The sequence below is a fragment of the Watersipora subatra genome, chromosome 1, assembly GCF_963576615.1.
Source record: "Watersipora subatra chromosome 1, tzWatSuba1.1, whole genome shotgun sequence".
In the NCBI taxonomy this organism is placed as follows: Eukaryota; Metazoa; Bryozoa; class Gymnolaemata; order Cheilostomatida; family Watersiporidae; genus Watersipora; species Watersipora subatra.
Window position 1 is genome coordinate 43,106,906 of NC_088708.1, and position 21,017 is coordinate 43,127,922.

The 21,017-nt window shown below is 37.9% G+C and overlaps 1 protein-coding gene across 1 annotated transcript in view; it reads right to left on the minus strand.

Moving 5' to 3' along the window:
* Positions 1 to 431: 431 nt before the first annotated feature.
* Positions 432 to 21,017, minus strand: part of LOC137388568 (vinculin-like) — a 45,692-nt gene continuing 25,106 nt past the window's right edge. The window contains exons 6-22 of the mRNA XM_068075072.1: positions 19,694 to 19,925; positions 18,012 to 18,084; positions 17,527 to 17,675; positions 16,984 to 17,176; positions 16,126 to 16,274; positions 15,644 to 15,736; positions 15,403 to 15,472; positions 15,161 to 15,312; positions 14,299 to 14,476; positions 13,635 to 13,832; positions 12,944 to 13,035; positions 10,524 to 10,650; positions 9,281 to 9,426; positions 8,881 to 8,996; positions 5,896 to 6,019; positions 5,695 to 5,785; positions 432 to 1,471 (exon numbers count right to left, since the gene is read on the minus strand). Of these exons, the coding sequence (XP_067931173.1) occupies positions 1,305 to 1,471; positions 5,695 to 5,785; positions 5,896 to 6,019; positions 8,881 to 8,996; positions 9,281 to 9,426; positions 10,524 to 10,650; positions 12,944 to 13,035; positions 13,635 to 13,832; positions 14,299 to 14,476; positions 15,161 to 15,312; positions 15,403 to 15,472; positions 15,644 to 15,736; positions 16,126 to 16,274; positions 16,984 to 17,176; positions 17,527 to 17,675; positions 18,012 to 18,084; positions 19,694 to 19,925 (2,350 nt within the window). The 3' untranslated portion in view covers positions 432 to 1,304. The remainder of the gene's footprint in view (positions 1,472 to 5,694; positions 5,786 to 5,895; positions 6,020 to 8,880; positions 8,997 to 9,280; positions 9,427 to 10,523; positions 10,651 to 12,943; positions 13,036 to 13,634; positions 13,833 to 14,298; positions 14,477 to 15,160; positions 15,313 to 15,402; positions 15,473 to 15,643; positions 15,737 to 16,125; positions 16,275 to 16,983; positions 17,177 to 17,526; positions 17,676 to 18,011; positions 18,085 to 19,693; positions 19,926 to 21,017) is intronic.

The window sequence follows — 21,017 nt, forward strand, 5'->3', positions numbered from 1 at the left end:
TAGCCTAAATAAGTAGATTATTTTGAGTAGATGATTTCTTATTTCAATTCTTGGATGAAAGGCTATAAAATAATTTTTATTTATTGCTTGTGCTTCTAAAATACATGCAAGCTTTAACTATGACCTATATGAGGTATAGTGCGACGATGTTGATGTAATTTGTGAAACCTCTATATAAGTAATCTCAACTCAGCGGCCACTTCAAGTTGGTTTCAGAAGTTAAGATAATGCAAAAAAGACAAAAAGTTGAATGAGATTTACTGAACTGCTGTTAAAAACATCAGTAGATTTTCACCTACATTCTTAGATGTAGAATGAATTATTAGCCTTGTCAATTAGCCTTGTCTAGAAACCATTGTAACATTTGCTGAGAGAGAGAGCACCCAAAGTGCACGTACTGTTATTATACATGCATGCAAGAAGAGCAAGACTTCTGAAGAATTAGTAATATATTGTTGCCAGAATCAAAATAATTTAAATACACATGTGATACTTAACAATTGGCAAATTTATGTGTTACCTAAATGTCTAACATATTAATGAGCATTTATAATAAATGCTAAATCTAAATAGATGAAAAGCTAGTCAGGTGGGCCTACAGCTAAAGCAACAGTAGAATGACTACAAACTACAGGAGCACCAAAACGTACTTGTGAAATGGCTGTAAGAAAGGTTAAACAGTTTAGAGCCTACCTATTACATAAACGAGACGACTCTATATTTTCTACTAAACTTGTTTTCAAATGATAACATTTGAATATCTCTATGAAAAAGAGAATGACATCACTAGGTTTGTTATAGCTTGTGCTGACAGCAACACCTTCACAAGAGGATCGTCTTACAAAAGCAGCAATACGACTTGACCAAATATAAGTAAATTGATAAAAATATAACTGAAGCAAAATGAATAGAATAAAAAAATGGGTCTACCTACAGACTATGATCTGTGTAAAACAGACGCAGTGAGTACATTTTGAGTAAACAGATGAATTTATGATGTTGATATCAAACTTGTAAACAATAATATTAATATATTATAGATTGTCATACAGTTGACTTAGTCCAAAAATAACCTTGGGTATGTAACCTGCGTGTACACAAGCATATGTATGAACATATATCTCTATATCAAGATATATATATATACATGCCAAGGATCTCATATACATATATGCATATAATGTATATATACATATACATTCTTTCTACCGTGTAGATCTCTGAATATGTTGAATGTTTCTGTCAATATGCAATCTTACAGAGACACCATGCAGCACCTGAAGCGAGAATAGCGCTTGGAAGGCCTAAGTAAACCATGGTCGGCGTCGAACCCATCTAATAGAGTAACCTGATTGCACACGCATCTTTATGGTTGCGCCCTCGGCAGCGCGTACAGTCTCCCTCACTGACTGCATGAGGTTCTGGGCATTTCCAACGAGCATTTCAGTAGCCTCGTCATCCTCTTGCGAGCCTGCAGTAATTGTTATACAGCAATGGTGCTAGTGTTACATAGTACATGTAATATATTCAGACTAATGTTATATAGTAATATAGTCAGTACTAGTGATATACCGTAAGTCTTCATGCTCAAGCCGCGTGGCTTGTGCTCAAAACCAGATGACTCACGAAAGAAAAAATAATCCTCCAACAAGCCGCGTATGCCCACAGACCGCGGCTAATGACTGAGGTTTTGTCGTCCTTGACCCCTTCAGGAGCGAAAGTGTTGAGAAGGGTTTCGATATACCCCGTCCTCATGAAGAAGAAAACAGGCTACATCAGTAAATGCAAAGAATTTTTTTTTACTTCCAAGTTCGAATTAATATTCCTAAACCCTTGCATCAAAAACTTGCTTGCCATGTTTCAGCTAGAATTTTATTGCGCTGTTAGAGGACTTCACGTTGATGGAAAGATGCCGGTCAATAATGAAACGGTTTTAATAACCTATGACTGTGGTGAGTTAAACATTAGCGATAAATTCTTCTTTAGTCTAAAGTATTACATAAATATGACCTTGAAAATAAACGAGTAGGTCGCCAAAATCCCGTACATAAAAGTGTACCATGACTGCGGGTCTATGGTTATAGTGCGGAACTGAGCTGAGACCACATTTATCGAGAAGCCCCCCTAAGCCTCACGTAAGTTTTAAAAACTTGACTTTAGCCGCGGCCTATGACCTTGAACCAGAAGCCGCGCCCAACGACAAGCCGCGCGGATTGAGCATAAGGACTTACGGTATAGTAATATAGTCAGTACTAGTGTTATATAGTAATATAGTCAGTACTAGTGTTATATAGTAATATAGTCAGTACTAGTGTTATATAGTAATATAGTCAGTACTAGTGTTATATAGCAATATTGTCAGTACTAGTGTTATATAGTAATATAGTCAGTATGTCCAGTGTAGGTTGCTACACTGGAACACAATTAAATTCCATTGGCTGCTACACTGAAACACATAAATTATTATTGGTTGCTACAGCGGAACACATAAGATATTAATGGTTGGTACACTAGAACACATAAGATACTATTCTGAAGCTGGCAAATAAAATGAATGCTTCTATTGAAGGAGATGTGACACAGGAATTTCCCAACTTCATCAAGTAATGAAGTTCATAGTGGGGTTTTATATTAAAACTATATTTAGATTTGCCTCCCTTGGTCTGCTGTTCCGGAATGATACATTCAAACACTACTGACTACCAACCTTAATAGATACTTGGGCAATACTCTATATGGGGAGGGGGGGGGGGCGTAGCGAAATATTCGGTGGTTTTGATATTTCTGATGCAACTAAAACCAGGAGGCTTTGAGTATGTTATTTTAACGTTTGAAATTTGATAAAATTGAAATTTTCGAAGCAATACACTTGGGTGACTTTAGAAATGTTTAGATTAAGATACACATGTAATGTGGCTCGAAATGGTAGGTAATGACATGAGATTGACTTCAATCCTTTAGCAATACTTACTTGTAAAGTCTAAAGTCATTAACCACACAATGATAATTACATATTAGTGGTATAATTTTGTCTTTGTGATGAATATTATGTTATTTTTATGTTTATATATGTTTTTATGTTTATAAACAACCAGCTCTGCCATGTGCACCGTCAACAATGTAGATTTTTTAGTTTGATGGGTTAAAATGTGGTTACATACGTGGAGCTACATGTACAGTGAATACGGTTTGTGATTATGATAGAGCTGCGATTCTGTTTGGGTGCAACCGTATCGAATGATTGAAAGTTATTCCACAAATAAGTTACAACGTATTCAAGTACACTGTGTGTACCATACACATTTGTTAAATGCGTACACTCTGGTGCAGTCACACCTCTTTTTGAGGTTGAATGGCTCGAGTATGGACCTTGCCCATCCTTAAAACACCTTCAGAAAGATATTGAAACGAAAACATGTTGTACAGCTAAATGTCTGAACTGTAGAATGAACTATAACAGTTAACTGAAAACATTCACACGCAAGCAGGCCGGACAAAGGAAATGATACAAGCAGACTGAACTAATAAGGAGACATTTAACAATGTACGGTTATTAGGAAGAGTTGGCATGGCAGACCAGGGAAGCGCTATGATATTCATGTTAAAAGAGAATAAAGTTGTGAAGTTTGAGACAAGCTAGAGGTAAGGAGTAGAGGGTAGATGTGAACTAGCCTCTGTTCTTTATCTCCAAACTTATCCTTATCTACACACCACGGCAAACACAATATTCAACCCTTCTGTTAGAAAGCTTCACACAAAGTTAATCTGTGGTTTCCCTAACCTTTGTGAAACACCACACCTGTCTTCAAGCCTATGTGCTGCAGAAAATGCTTCACAGCTTCAACATCACAATCTCATCGTTATAGAACGTGATCCGAAAAAAAACATACGAATTCATAATGAAAGGTTCTTCCACCATCATGGTTAGAAAAGAAACGTGTAGTGAGGGTGTTAGGCATAAGCTATTCAACAAACTGGAAAAGCTCTAAGCCCTGTCTGTCACAGCAGCATCACTGACAGCTGACACTGCAGTATCACTGACAGCTGACACTGCAGTATTACTGACAGCTGACACTGCAACATTACTGACAGCTGACACTGGACTATCACTGACAGCTGTCACTGCAGCATCACTGACAGCTGACACAGCACTATCACTGACAGCTATCACTGATAGCTGACACTGCACTATCACTGACATATGTCACTGCATTATCACTGACAGCTGTCACTTGACTATCACTGACAGTCAGGTGAAGAGATTTACAGAGCTAATACCGAGTGAGGTACAAAACACAACATGAGCATACTTACTCGACTCTAAAAGTAATAGAGAAAAGAGTATATGAGAAATAACAAACTCTAACAGAACCTAATAAGACCTGATGACGAGGGGCACAGCTGTAAAGAGTTTAGCTCAAGACTTCAGGTTACAAACTATTGTTATACTGATGAAGTCAACTGTCACACCAATGAAAGTCACATATAAAGATCAGCGTATAGCTATTTGCATCAAATGCTTTCAAGCAATATTGCAGCTAAGCTGTCAAACCTGTTTCCACTGTTTGTTGAAAGCTATTTGAAATAATAATATTTGATGTAAAGACGAACCCTATGACACTACACATTTTCATATAACCAACTCGAGCTACTAGTAACTGTTACCAAACTGAGCTGGTACACCAATATGACCTTGAAATGTCCTTGTATACATTCAGCAATGGATGATCTGCAAAAATCTTTTGTGAAATTACGAGATGATGATTCTAATTTAACTGCACCCAGATCATTATCATAATTTCTTTAAACATTGACTTATTTTCCCTTGCCTAATGTAATGTCCCACCCTTGTTTCCTTAATTTCATTGAAGTGAGGGATTTGCTAGAATTGCTTTAAAACGTATTAATAAAAAAGAATCAATTGAACTTAATTATTTGTGCTATGCATCTACAGGCCGTAGAACACAACATGAAGTATTGATTACGGCCATATAATTATTTAAGCTGTATATATCCAAGTATTAATTGCATTTAATCGATGACTTTAACAGCCTGTCTTTCTACCATGTGTATCCAAACTTGGTGCGCTAGTAAAATTTACAAAAAATTCAATCCACAGTCGAGATTTCGAGGCATAATCATATGAAAGATACAACTCAAAGAATTTGTAGAATATAATTTTTGTGTTTAAGAATTTCTCCTCTCACCTGGCAGAATGAGGTTGTAAACCAGGTGACATATTCTTCTTGGGTTTGTGAATATTGGCAAGAAAATTGAAACATCTTGCACGCGAAGAAATTTCCATTATAATTAGTTATAGCTAGCTAGTTAGTTAATACTAGTACTGATGATACTGGAGTAGTCAGCTACACTCACAAGGGTGACTAGTGCTAGTATTGTATGCCTTTTTCATCAAGTATCTTATTTCTGAGAGCTTTTTACAGTCTGTACTACTGGTCTGTGGATGGAAATTGAACACATATTCCAGTCTTTGCCAGTAAATCACTTGCAAAAAAAACTAGAATTTTCCAGATGATTGAATTTTTTAGCCAAATCCAACTGAAATTCAACTCAAAGTTCATGCAGCTGTGTAGTTCGACCTGTGAACCTTTGATAAAGAATTAGGCTGTTATACACAAATATACAGGCAGAGCTCTAGCTCAACTATACAGTAGAGCATTAATATCGACTGACCTTGTGACCCAAGCATCGTGGCCTTGACAGTAGACAAGATTTTGAGCTGAGTGCCAATAGTTGGAATTCTCTCGCAGAATTGCAATAAACTCTGCAAATGACAATTAGCTAGTTAATTGTGCAACAGACATACTCCGGTGTCACTAAATATTCAGACATGCAGCCAGCAAATGGCTATCTGCTTGTCAGCAGGGCACTCACCGTCCTCATGCGCTTGTCTGTGCATTCAGCAGCAAGTCCCTTAGCTAGCTTTGTCACAACTGCTGAGTGCTCTGCTATAGCTCGAGCCGTGTCAATGAGCTCCTTCTTGGAGCCACTCTCACCTCTACAGGATTATAGCTAGTATTAAGAGCATCCACAATGACTGATAAAACAGAACCAATATCTAACATCACTCACTAAAATATCCGAAAAAACCTTAAGACACTCTTGTTGTTAAGTACACTTCCAGAGCCGTCAATTCTTCAGCATTATATTGAGCTGTGAAAGCAGCCATGTGCTCTACGCTTTGCCAGTAAAGTTTAACATGGCCCTCACCTAACCAATTAACCAAGTATAGCACATTACCTACAGTAATTAGTGTATTTAGTGGTTATCATCTGCAATAAAATTTTTATTGCAATAAAATCATTTTCTAACCGTCTTCCTTCAACACCATTATCGATCTCAATATCAATAATCAACCATTATCAGAACCAATGGCTAACGAACTAATGTTATACACTTAGTTAGAAAGTTAAGTGCATATAACGAATTAAAGTTTACAGTAAATATTATATCAAACCCTAAAATGTACAATAAATGTTTCCTCTCACTAATTTTCATTTTATTCACACAGTATCAAGCATTTACAAAACATGAAGAATGCTGAGCTGAGAGAGAGCAAACATCGTACCTCTTTCAGGCGTTGAGAGAGAAATGTTGGTGAATAGCATATCGGCATATTCGTGATTCCAATGTAATTAGTACCCGACTGACAAACTTGAATTTCCAGAAACATTTTTATTGATATCGTATGGCGAGAAAAGTTCTGTAACTCGGGGTTGAAAAAAACATGTTCCCATTGCAAGGCGAAAGAACCGCAAAACAGGGACATCATAACTTGGGGTGCTCTGTATAACACAGCCCTGGCCTAACCAAGGAAGCAGTTATAACGCAGCCCTCACCTAACCAAGGAACCAAGTACAGTGCACCCTCGAGATACGATGTTAATTCGTTCCAGGGTTGGCATCGTATGGCGAAAAGTTTGTATATCGGGGTATACAGACCATTGTAATTAAACAATGCAGACACCCCCTGGTAAAAATTGTCAATTTTTTTATAAAAATGTGTACATATTGACAATTAGCAACAAAATAGTATGTTAACTTTAGTAATTATAGTTACCTACAGTAACTGTATTGTATTTAGTGTATTTTAATGGTTATGATCTGCAATAAAACGCAAAATTATAATGTGTGCCAAATGCAGTACGTACGGTAAGGAGTTCTTGCCTTCAAAAGGTACGCATAACATAAACTTTGAATTCACTTCAAGTAAGTTTAGCTTGCTAAACCTACACTTAAAACTAAGTTTTAGTATGTATCAACTTTTTATCACGAAATTTTATCCATCAGCAGTTCCTATCTTCACTTTCACTATAAACTTTAGCCTATCTGTTGGAAACCTTTTTTAATCTAAATCAATAAGGCCGAGCGATGCAGTTATAGAAAGCGGCCCCTCGCACACTTGACTATTTAATGGCTACCGAAAAGAAAAATAAAATTTTATTTTCTATACAGGGCGTACATACCTTTGGAGTAACGTGGCTTTAGCTGGTACATGTAGCGAGTAAAGCAGAGATGAGGCAAAAGCGTATCAATGCTAATTATGGTGCTGTACACTTGAAAATAAATTTAAAACGTAATGAATTGGAATTTTTTAGCAGGCTAAAAGAAGTTGTCCATTCCTGTCCAATTCTTTTACCTTTTCTACGAAAAAATTGATGGTGCAATGCAGAAAATTGCTAGCTAGCGCTTGTAAAAGGATCCAGAGAATATGGAACAGTAGTTTGTCTTGTATGAAATGTGCACAAGAATCAATGTAACCATACATACAAACTTTGTACGTATTTATACCTTCGGGGGGACAGGGCTTTAGCAAGTTCCAGAAAGTAATGTGGATGCGTCAACTATCCTGAGTAGCTAGTTATATGAGTTACATACATACATACGATGAATTGTATTCACGTAGAAGATATCAAGCCCATATGCAAAGACATGGTTAAACAAGAGAATAAAACAAAATCAAATGGAAACAAATAAAATGAATAAACTATGAAAAACATGCCACACAAGAGATAAATAATATATATTATACATGCATTGTTTTAATGTACCAGTCCACATCAATAAATTAAACACTTAAAATATTTCTGCGAATGTGGGGTTTTCTGTATCTTCTACATCTTCGCCTTTACTAAATGGTTGCTCCTTTTGAATGCTGATTGCGTGCATGACCTAGCTCATTCAAATCTTCAGTCGGAAGCTCTTTCTTGTGCTTGCTTTAATGGAGTTCTTGTTTTAACAATAATTGCAAATGCTGATTGGTTGCGATCATATTCCTTGACAATGTTGATAATACGGGTCCCTTCTTTTTATTTACGACATCCAACTTTGTTGACATAGAAATCAATTTTCCTTCGTTTTGGAACGTTTGTATCGGTCTCAGATTCCATAGATAACGAATTAAATGTAGATACTTGTAGTTATATACGTATGCTGACTTAAAAGTTTATAGTAAAAGCTATAATAACGCTACAAATGAATATTTGCTCTCGCTTGTGCATTTTACACGAAATTTTCCACGCGGATATGAGAGAAGTTGATCATCATGTCTCTTCTAAACGTTCTAAGAATGTTTTTGGAAAACTATATTTCAGTCTTTTTTATTTCGATGTGTGTTATGAGCACATCGACGGCCAAATTTTAACTCGGGCGAAACTTTTCTCAAATTCGTATAGTGAAATAAAATTCGTATAGCGAGGTGAAGATATCACAATGTTTGACTTCGTAAGGTGAAAAAATCGTATATCAGGGTAATCGTATCTCGAGGGTGCACTGTATAACACGGTCCTCACCTGACCAAGGAATCAAGTATAACACGACCCTCACCTGACCAAGGAACCAAGTATAACACGACCCTCACCTAACCAAGGCACTCAATTTAGCCATAAGCAGTGCCATCTGTTTGGCAGCTGTGATGAGTTCATTGTCAGCACTTTCCCAGTGTTTGACCTCCTCATGAAGGTTATGCGCTGCCACCTACAACAACCAACAATAGGCCATCTCTTTCTCTTGATAAGCACATGTAGCAGATGCATACCCTAACTACACTGACATTAAAAAATATGCGAACTTCATAAATAGTTTTCTTTGTGAAGTTTGCATAAAAATGCTCAAAACAGAACTTTTGAGCATTTTTACTATGCTCAAAAAGGTTCTGTTTTGATCATAGTACAAACGATCTAACCTATAAAGCCATTTAAAAACCATCCTTAGAACTTTGACTAAGCTTAATATCATGAGCAAAGACCAATCAGGAATACCATAATCGGTTGATTCTCTTCAGGCTGGTGCTGGAAAACTCTTTCCATCTCTGCATCAGGATCAACTGCGGGAAGCGGGGGTCTCGGAGGAGCGGACAGCTCTGAGTGTTCATCAGGCAGAGGAGGTCGAGGCGGCGCCTCATCTTCTGTAATCCAGATGACAATAAACTCTTAACCGACGATCATACAATAATTTAAAAATGATTTACAACAGCCCCTTTCATTTGTAAATTTGGAAAGTAGAATTGAATAATAAAGCGATGTCAAGTTATATGAAAAATCAGTGAATAATAAGAAGCCGATGATACGTGTAAGAGGTAGATGATACGTGTAAGAGGTAGATGATACGTGTGAGAGGTAGATGACACGTGTGAGAGGTAGATGATACGTGTGAAAGGTAGATGATACGTGTGAGAGGTAGATGACACGTGTGAGAGGTAGATGATACGTGTGAAAGGTAGATGATACGTGTGAGAGGTAGATGACACGTGTGAGAGGTAGATGATACGTGTGAGAGGTAGATGATACGTGTGAAAGGTAGATGATACGTGTGAGAGGTAGATGATACGTGTGAGAGGTAAATGATATGTGTGAGAGGTAAATGACACATGTGAGAGGTAGATGATATGTGCGAGAGGTAGATGATACGTGTGAGAGGTAGATGATACGTGTGAGAAGTAGATGATACGTGTGAGCGGTAGATGATACATGTGAGAGGTAGATGATACGTGTGAGCGGTAGATGATACATGTGAGAGGTAGATGATACGTGTGAGAAGTAGATGATACGTGTGAGAGGTAAATGATACGTGTGAGAGGAAGATGATATGTGTGAGAGGTAGATGATATGTGTAAGAGGTAGATGATACATGTGAGAGGTGGATGGTCAAGGCTGAGATGATGCAATATAAATTATTGATGCTATCAACCTTTCATAATTTCCTATAAACTGTAACAGGTTTGAAAACAACAAAATAAATTGAACATGCACAAAATAATTTTGAACACTTAAAAAAAATGATAACTTATTTTCAGTCATCAATACATGTGCCATTGTTCTGATAGTAAAACCTAAAGAGACACTAATGAACCACTGCTATTAGATCACAACTCTCTGGGACAGATACTCTTATGCTAAACTTGAACAAATTTAAAACAAAAAATAACATAAATTAAAAGCTGCAGTTGATGCATTTAGTAAGCGAAAATAAAAAACACTAAATAGGGCAAGAGGTAAGGCTTACCGAGGCTAAGTCTGCCCATACCCTGAGCGTACGAACTGAGATCCTGAGCGTACGGGCTGAGGGGTGGAGGGAATGGCTCCAGCTGCGGTGCTACTACAGATCTAATGTCTCTCACAGAATCTATTAACTGTAATGGAGCAAAGAATATTGCTACAATAGTACCAAGTGAAACCTTGATATATGAAGTTCATTCATAATGATATTTGCTTCGCATGTCAAGATCGTCAGTTGTTAGATCGAAGATTTTTGTGCAAATACGTTGATTGTAATTCAATTACAAACTCTTGAAAGCTAAAAAACGAACAAATAGTCGCAGCCATCACGAAAACGGCCGTAGGTCGGAATCCGTTTCCCAAATGGCTCAAATGGGATGTACATTAATTGAACACAATGGCTTCTGTTTACACTTTCACGCAACCTCATTCGGTGAAATATTTTCACAAATATACTTCATGCATTCAATAAAACCATGTCCATTGCCATTACGCTTTTATTTCATCATCACTGTAATGCTGTCACGTTGAGCACCGATATCTCAAAACCTACCGCAAAAAGTCGTTTAATTTTTTAACCTTACTTGAAGGAGTGCATATCATCCACTGATAAACATGAGGAGCCTGTTGGTCACCTGTGATGGTCAAAAAATGCTGTAAAAATTGTTCGTGCCATTTGGCAGGAAGTGTCGGTCATATGATCAGATTACAACTAGATGATTGGACAAGATAAAATGAAACTGTAAAGTAGCGAGCATCTATATTTGATACGGGCTTTTTGGTAGAACCTGAAGTGTTTGTCATAAACTAGTACAACGAGACCTTTTATATTGAGCCTTTTATGAGCCATTTATTTCACGTGATAACATCACGTGTCAAAACAATAACCAAGGCAAGTTGAGTACGTCTTAAAAATAAAGAGATTCTAACCTACGGCGTTTGGCGTGGTGGCTGCGATTACTTGTTCGTTTTTGAGCTTTTAAGAGCTTGTAATCACATTTCTACATATTTTGCACCTATAACACAGCAGTGTAAGACATGGTGAATCTTTTGATTCCAAATAACTGTAATGTAATTTTTGTTGCAAGCCAACCTTTAGCCTTTGGAAACTTGTGGCAAACAGTATCATTGTTCTTTATATTAATACATGCTGAGAAGGAAATAACTTTACCAAAGGAACATTACAAATAGGAGTTGGACTTTGTCATGTAAACTATTAATATTACTCGTGCTATTATTTGTGATATGGTGAACATATTACACCATTACTGCTAGATGTCATTTCCTCTCATACCCCAGGACTTTATATCTTTGATCAGAAAGCTGACACTAAAGGTAGAAAATAGTCAAATATGATGTCACCCACTGTATAACTGCTTTAAACTGTCAATGAACTAAAAATCTGTAACTCATTTGAGAATATTAAGTGAGGACCTTTGATATACTGTATTGCAACAATATCCATATCGTATCCTACATGCTCAAAGAATAGATGGTATACTAGTAATAATTAGAGACCGATATGTATCAGTAGTTATACTAGTAACAAGAGAAGTGTAACTAGTACTAACTAGAGATTGATGTGTATCAGTAGTTATACTAGTAACAAGGGAAGTGTAACTAGTACTAACTAGAGATTGATGTGTATCAGTAGTTATACTAGTAACAAGGGAAGTGTAACTAGTACTAACTAGAGATTGATGTGTATCAGTAGTTATACTAGTAACAAGGGAAGTGTAACTAGTACTAATTAGAGATTGATGTGTATCAGTAGTTACACTAGTATTACGGAAGCATAAGCAGAAGCTACACTAAGAGAACATCTGGTTGCAATGAATGTTCTAGCCTGATTTTACTATAGCTATGGTTCAAAGTTTTAGAGTAAAAATGTATGAGCCAAGAAACTCATAAACACACATTTGGTTTGATTAACCAATCGGTTACTTTAACAGTTATGGGCTTGACATATATAACACATCAATTTCAGCTTTAGGAAGAGTAAATATTTATGAGTTGAGCGCATAAAAACTTTGTAAAGTAGCCTTGTCAACTTGAGAACAATTTGTGGTGTGAGGCAAAGGAGCCCCTGATGATCTGTTGACACTTCATTTTAACAGACCAGCCTTCTTTGGCATCGATCAATATTTCTACATGCACCGGATCACTTAAATTTCTTTATTACCTTGTGTTCTTCCAATGCCATTCGACTGCATATGAATTTTAACCTTCTAGCCAGTTATGTGAGCACTCAATTCAACAGTAGTAATTAAAAATGATATGCCGTAATAGCATCTAATATTAGCATTAACCAATTCTTCTTTCAGAGATTACTGTGATAAAGGAGAAGACAGAAATTGCCTTCTCTGTAGTCAGTGCAGCATTTAAGCACAAATAATTCTTTAAAAACAATATGTCTCTGCAACTCACAGCATCATTCGCTCCTCTCCATTCTTGCTGAGCTTTGGAGCTCCTCGGATCAAGGGTAAGGGTCTTAGCATTCCCCACCATCTCCGGTATAACTACAACAATAATCATATTCCTCAGTCTCAAGTCCAGATTCCACAGTCTAACTCTAATCCTCTCCATGCTAGCACCTTGTCTGCACTGCCATCTCTCTAAGCACCCGCAGTCTAGTGCCATATACAGGCCTCTTGACGTGTCAACCAGGCAAGATGTTAACCTTTGGGTGTTCATATATAGGTCACACCCAGGAAACTGAGCAATTGTACTGGTTATGATGGCTTAGCTGGACATTGTATCTCCAAGCACAATGCTTTTACTTTTAAAAGAACGGTTGGAGCTCCAAGTGCAACCAAATCATTTCAACAAAACTCGTCACCGAATCAAGGCTTGACTTTAAAACAGTCCATGTCTGGTGATACAATAAAACTTCTATTTTCAGAAACATGAAATGCCTGTAGGAATAGCAAATTGGATAAGCAAATATTTTAAGCTGTCCAATTGTAATTCTTATTAGCCAGTAATCTGTGGGAAACATAATATGTTGTCTGATATTTACATCATCAAAGTCATTTCTAAAGAAACCATACAGTCTGCTTGTTGTTAATAACAAATCGTGTAAGTAGTTGTCAGACAGAGAACTTCTACAGGTACATACCAGACTTCAGCCTGTTGCTAGCACTAGTTACATCCTGCTGAAAGACTGGATCCTCAGAGTTGTCTACTTCTTGTTGGGCTACTTGGAGTATTCTATTGGATCTGCGGGCTATGCTTGCCGCATTGTCAACAATTGCTTGTCTATCAGCCGTGACTATTGCTCCTTCGATGCCAGCTGTGTCTTTCAAAATAGCTGTCTCTACCAGCAGATGTAATTCTTGACTTATGTAAAGCTGAGATGTGAGAAAGTTTTTTTGCATTAAAACAGAATGTGAACACTCTATCCTAGAATAAGAAAATGATGTACATGTAATGTAAATCGCGTGTTAAAACGACAGAAAACCAGATGCGACCTTCCTTACTGAATTATATAGTGGACGAGATCGAATCCCGCATAAAACAACCTTTTATAAAACACTTTAATTATCACCTATATCTTTTCTTCGATGTGACGGTTTGATGATTACAAGACAAGAAATTTAAAACATAGTAGAATTAACGCAGAGTATAATGAAATGCTCCATTCACAATTGTTGTAATACAACCAGAGCACTTTGCGATGGAAGACAGAACATACTCCAATATATGATATACAACCCAACACACTACCAAACATGACGATGCTTTGAAGAAATGAATAAGAAAGGAGTCGTCTGACATCTAACCTGAAGCCTGCATGAATGATTGCGTGTCTAGACTTTCATCCACAAGAGACCTCATCTTCTCAGTCTTCTCCAGCCACTGCTGCTTCACCAGATTCATGAAACTAATAGCTGCCTCATCTCCAGAGTTGTCAAGAACTAGCCGTGCTGCCCTCACCACTTGCGGCGTCAGAGTCACCACCTGGGGTCAGAGATTTGATCAATCAACTTAAGAATGTATATATTCTATTCAACTAAAACTTATCCAAAACATTCTTGAGTCAAACATGAGTGGTAAACGCACACCTTCTTGCAGTTGCCACGGTTTAAACTAAAAATGCATGGCTGACCCTTTCTATGCCTAAATAAACTGTGCTTATAATGGCAAATATTTGTGGTCAAAGCCTTACAAAGACAGCGAAAGTGTGAAAATATGATGAATCATATGAAACATTACTACGAAGTTACCAAGCTATCAGCTACGAAGTTGTGTGCTCATAGTCGCATGCTCCAACTATGAGCACACAACTATGAGCACACAACCTTTAGCGACACCTACACACAACTTGACAAGTTGTAGACGCACTTTAGCTATGTGCACACGCCTTGGTCATGTGCGCACGTGACTAAACCAAATGTGCACACACTGTAACCACGAGGGCACATGACTTAAACTTGCATAAACACACCATAATAACACTTACAGATGCAAACACACACTACCTAGTTATGCGTAAACATACCTTCAACAAGCGTACACATGCCTAAACCATATGTAAACAAACCTTAACAATGTATACACTTGCCAGAACGCAGGCACACATTTATAGCTGCAATATCCTACCACAGACAGCTGTGACTTTTGTATGAAGGGGAAAAACAAAACCTGTTTTGAAAGAGAGTTGATGACTTCCTGAGCTCGCTTGCTCTGCATGCCACAGGTCTGTAATGCCAGGTTTGCTGTCTTCGCCAGCTTGTTGGAATGATTCTCAAACGCATCGGCTCTTGAAGTGAAATTGCCTTCTCTTCCAGGTGTCTCTTCAGACGTAACAAAGAGATAAGCAAAAGCAAGACAGCAAAAGACCCATAACTTAGGTCAGCATCAAACACTTGTATCAGCATGCTTACCAGGTGGAGCGAGAGCAGCATCTGTCAGAGCTTTTAATGGTCCGCCCACATCTAGAAAGTCATCCACCACCTAAAGAAAACGTGATGTTCTGTACGAATTCAACTAAACAGCAACCCAGAGCGTACACCGAGCGTACACATAAAAATAACATAGAAGAATTGCAAACAGTATATAGAACAGTTCTACAATTCCATAAACCCTATAAAGGTTTTCCACATGATAAAACAAGCAAAAGCAAACCTTTTCAGCGGCGGCTGATGACAGACTCTTTACAAGTTCATTCAGTTTATCACCCAGAGCTCTTGCAACAGCCTTAGCATGAGGGGTGCCACCCTGCAAACACATCGGGGCCTGATCCACTAGAAGTGATGGACAGACGGTAGACAAGAGGCTAACACATGGGCAAAAACATTTAGTAGCCCAAGAGACTCTCGACTAAAAGTAGTCTAGGGTGCGTAGCTGGTAGCGGAAACATGCATGACAATAGTTCAGGACACACCAAAACCAAGGGTGAAGGATATTCAATAGACAAGTATAGACATGGCTTTGAGTGGATACTGAGTATAATCATATATTCAAGGTAGTAGAAGTGCTTAGCATGTTCATATAACACATATTCAAGGTATTAGAAGTACTTCCATGCCCTTATGACATATATTCAAGATAGTAAAAGTACTTACCATGCCCTTATAACATATATTCAAGATAGTGAAAGTACTTACCATGCCCTTATGGCAGAGATCTGAAAGCTGGTTGACATAAGCATCAGTCTCGTCACACAGTTTTAGCAACTCTTCCTTTGTGGCTGATGGTGGTAAAGAAGAGGCCAGGGCTCTCCCATCCGCTATTACAGAACGGACGGCCCGCTCACCTTCAACAACAAACAATTCGTTCAAGGTCAATCCATAATACTCAAACCTCTTGCATCTGAACCAAATTCTGCATATGATTAGTTTCGTTGACGTTATATATTAAGCCAAAAATTACAAAAAAATGTTAGTCATATACATGACCACCGAACCAAATATTTTTGGCCCCTCAAACAACATAATCTACGAATTACTGCTATGTTTAGTCTAAGAATTGCTGCCACGTTTAATCTAAGAATTGCTGCCATGTTTAATTACACAATACATTTGGATATGCGCAATAAAAATCCTGAGAGTTGCATAGCAAATATGTTTGAGCCAAGACAATTACTAGTGAAAGGAATTCAATCGATTGTATCATTAACTTACTACTTTCTATCTGCCCTCTAAAATACAATGCAGCAATATCGCAAGCTTGGGAGATTTTGAGAGCAACTTCTCTGCGAACTGACCCTGTTTATTAATAAGCATACTTAACTTGAAAACAACCAACTTAAATGAATGTCATGCTAGCGACATTTAGACCTTATGTCAAGTTCAAAGAGAAAAACACACATGCACATAGTTTCTCAATTTCAACCTATCAATTTATAAAAAAAAACATGGTTAAATACAACTACAGAAACTGTGTGATGCCTAAATAAATAAACCGACAGGAAAAACTTCGTGAAATCAAGATTTTTTGTAACATGAGAAAAAAATTAAAATTACCCATGCCATTGTCCATGGCCTGAGGATTACGAAGCCAGTGATGAGCATGGTCTACACAATCAGTGAGCAAAGATGGTGCAGATTGATTCCCAACCCGCTCAGCCTTTGTAAGAGCTCGGGCTACCAATGACTTGAGATCTCCTAGCTTTTCTTCTATAGCAGCAGCCAATGCCTGTGCTTGAACGCTGTCACCCTGACAGTCAATGAACAAAATGAAGTTTGGTATATTAATTATATAATTAAAAAAGCTTTCTGTGTCTATGTTATACATAAATCACGTACATATACACGTGTCTATGTTATACATAAAAGCATACAATTGCAATCATCGAGTTTGGTATGGATCTTTATTGACAATGAAGTGAGTTTTACAATTTTTAGTTGACTGAAATATTTTTATACCGGACTAAAGAGCTACGAACATGCCAGAAAGTTGAGCTGGTGCAGCTGTTTGTCATATGACTGTGTCTAATCCAGCTATCAATAATGATAGACATGTAATGTAAGCCGACTAAGCAGAATAAGGGTTGAAATTGTGCCCACCTGGCCACTCTGCTTCAGCTCATTCAAAGCATCAACCATTGACTTCACATCCCCAACTATTTTGCGAATAGTGTCGCCGTCCTCTGGGTCAGCGCATCTGTCAGCAGCACTGAGAGCACTATCCAGCAGCTGTCGCACAGCGCGCTCCCCTGTCAGTGATTTTAAGATATGAAATGCGGATACAAGAAATGTAACATAAATAGCCTTGCTAGTTGCCACAAAACCTGCCAACTTGAACACGGGTAAGAGCTGCGGGTTAACAGACAAGTGATAGAAGAGGCATAAGAACTCAGACTATAACAACTAACTAGTTTATGATATCACACTAATATAACCAATGGTGAACAGAGCTGAGTCAGAGGTGCCGTCTTACCTCAAACACCTGGCTCGGCGCACCTAAAAATGCACAAGCATCTGAAAAATGAGCACCAACAGCCACCAAAAACCTTGCATTAAATCATGAGACGCCAAGGAAGCTTACATACCTAGACCGCCGGGTTGCGATTGGGTATCTTTAAGCCAATCATGAGCTTGCTGGTGCCTATGTTCCATGTCTCCCTAAAGAAGAGAAAGAGCGTCGATAACGCAACAGATCATTGTGACAGCGCAACAATGAGGCCATTGCAAGGATGGAGTCTGCTTTAACTTTGAGGATAAATAATAATTGCAGGAAGGTAATGTTATCCATGTAAAAGTTATAAAACCTTTTGAAATATTTGCTAACAGTGATAACCTTGATGACAATAAAGGTGAGGAGAAAGAGAATTGGGTTATCAAAGAGTGTTGTTCACACTGCCTCAAGTTGGCTGCTAGCAATGTTAGAAATACATGAAATGCTTTGTAGTTTTACTGCACGAAGCTACTTCTGCAGATAAAGCTAAAGCAGAAAAGAACGTGAATGATAAATTAAGTGCATTTATTGAGGAAGGAGGATACAAGCTGAATAAGATTTTAATATGGAAGAGGCAGGCTTATTTCAGAAAAAATGCCCTCTCATACTTCTATCATACAAGAGGAGGCAAAGGCATCAGGATTTGATGACAAGAAAGATTATTTGACTCCTGCTTGCAAAAATGTGTGAGCCATGATGTTCCAGCCTTGTATTCATAACAGCGTTCCCTCATTTATTGCAGTCAATGAGGACCAGAACTCCCTATGTAGGTAAAAATGTGTAAAGTAGCGACACCCTTACACAAAGGTATATAAATATATTAGTCATTTTTAAACACTACTGTACGTCTTAAAGTTCTACTTATACAATACATCTTTTAAGTCATAATTGTTTGTAAGAAAAAATTTATACTACTATAATTGTATTTATTAAACAATCTGGGGCTTGAACGGGTTTTGATTTCGCGGTTCAATTTATAGTACAATTTTGCATTGTAGCATTTCGCATCAATTTTGCAAGACTAAATAATAGCAAAACAAAGTCAACTTCTTCACAGATTCATCTATCACGGATCATTTTTGGAATGTAACTCCCATGTTAAATGACGGTTCATTGTACTTCCAAATGTCATTGTTTATGGCGACTGACCAATGAATTGACGGCATGCTAATCTTGTATAGCGATGTTAAAATATGTTATTAAAAACAATCTTAAGAAATGTCAGTTCTTTGGAGTGTAATGTAAAAATAAGTTGCTAATGACATGTTCAGTCTAACGGGATCTTAAACCAAGTGCAGCGACCCTTTTCAAGGCCACAAACTTATGCCAATTTTGTTCACAGCTAACTATAGCAAACTTAATATAGTAAAACCGTAATAAACTTAATATGTTATTTATTGAAAGATCTCTGGTTTTTAGTTTTTGTACTAGCAAGCAACACAAGTCTGAATTTTGAGCAGTTAACTAATTGAAATTCAAATGTGTTTTAATAACACATTTGAATAGAGGAGTCTCTGAGCTTCACTTAGATATATAATAGGTGTGACTTCAAAGCATTGGCTAGCAACTATGACAACATATTTACAGAAGTTAGACAAAATTCTAGCCCGTTATTTTTCCCACCACCTCAGATCAACAATGTGAAACTAATGGCAAATGTTCTGCAATTTAATGATTATTAGTAAGTAAAAAGCTCAGCTGCATTACATAATGTTAACAGATTCTTCCCCATCACCATTAGTGCGGTAACACCCGTACGTCTAGTATTGTACTAACCAATGCTCTTCTAATCGCAGAGGCATCATCACCTTCAAACTCCTCTTCATCAGCGCTGGTGAGCTGAAGAACTCTTATGATCTCGTCTATTTCAGCGCACAGAGCTTTGCGCGTGTCGTCGCGACTGCTCCTCGCGTCAGCGCAAGAGGGACTTTCTTTCAGCAGCATGTTTATGTAAACCTTAATGCTGCTTATAAACACTGGAGTTAATGACTTAATCCTCTCCAAGCACCTGCAACCAACCTGTCAGCTGTAAATCTAACCTATTTGCATTATATATTCTACAACCTTATAAATGCAAAGAGCGAGACTACAAGATTTATACAAAATATACTCCTACTTATACTCCTAGATGAGCAATAGTAGAAAAATGTGGTGCATGTGCTTAAGAAACAGGCTTATTTTATATCAGAGAGCGTGTGTAATAAAGGGAGGTATAGTTAAAGAAATGTATACTATAGAAAAACGCATACCTACATTAAAAAGCAAACTGAGAAAAAAGATAAGACTTGGAGAATGGCATACTAAGTAGAAAGGAATACTAAGTTGCGAGAGGTTTATAAAAGGAGAGGAAAGAGTTACAGAAAGGAAAAATGGATCTTTAAAGGAAAGAAGCGTAGTAAGGGAAGACACTTCCACAGGAGATAGGGTCACTGGGAAAGATGCGTATTAAAGAGATAGAGACATTCAGAGATAAGAGGGTTACCTAGGAGAGGTTTCCCAAGGAGAAAGAAATAGTCAAGAGAGTGGCATACTGATGAGAGATGTGTACTGAGGAGTGGCATATCAAGGAAAGAGGCATACTCAGAGTAGAAGGCGAGTCAGAGAAGAGGTCTACCGAGGTGCACGGTACAGGTACAATAGGATACTACATGTGCAAGGCTGTGAGGAGAGGCATATCAAGGAAAGAGGCATACTCAGAGTAGGAGGCGAGTCAGAGAAGAGGTCTACCGAGGTGCACGATACAGGTACAATAGGATACTACATGTACAAGGCTGTGAGGAGAGGCATATCAAGGAAAGAGGCATACTCAGAGTAGGAGGCGAGTCAGAGAAGAAGTCTACCAAGGTGCACGATACAGGTACAATAGGATACTACATGTGCAAGGCTGTGAGGAGTGGCATATCAAGGAAAGAGACATACTCAGAGTAGAAGGCGAGTCAGAGAAGAGGTCTACCGAGGTGCACGGTACAGGTACAATAGGATACTACATGTGCAAGGCTGTGAGGAGTGGCATATCAAAGAAAGAGACATACTCAGAGTAGAAGGCGAGTCAGAGAAGAGGTCTACCGAAGTGCACGGTACAGGTACAATAGGATACTAC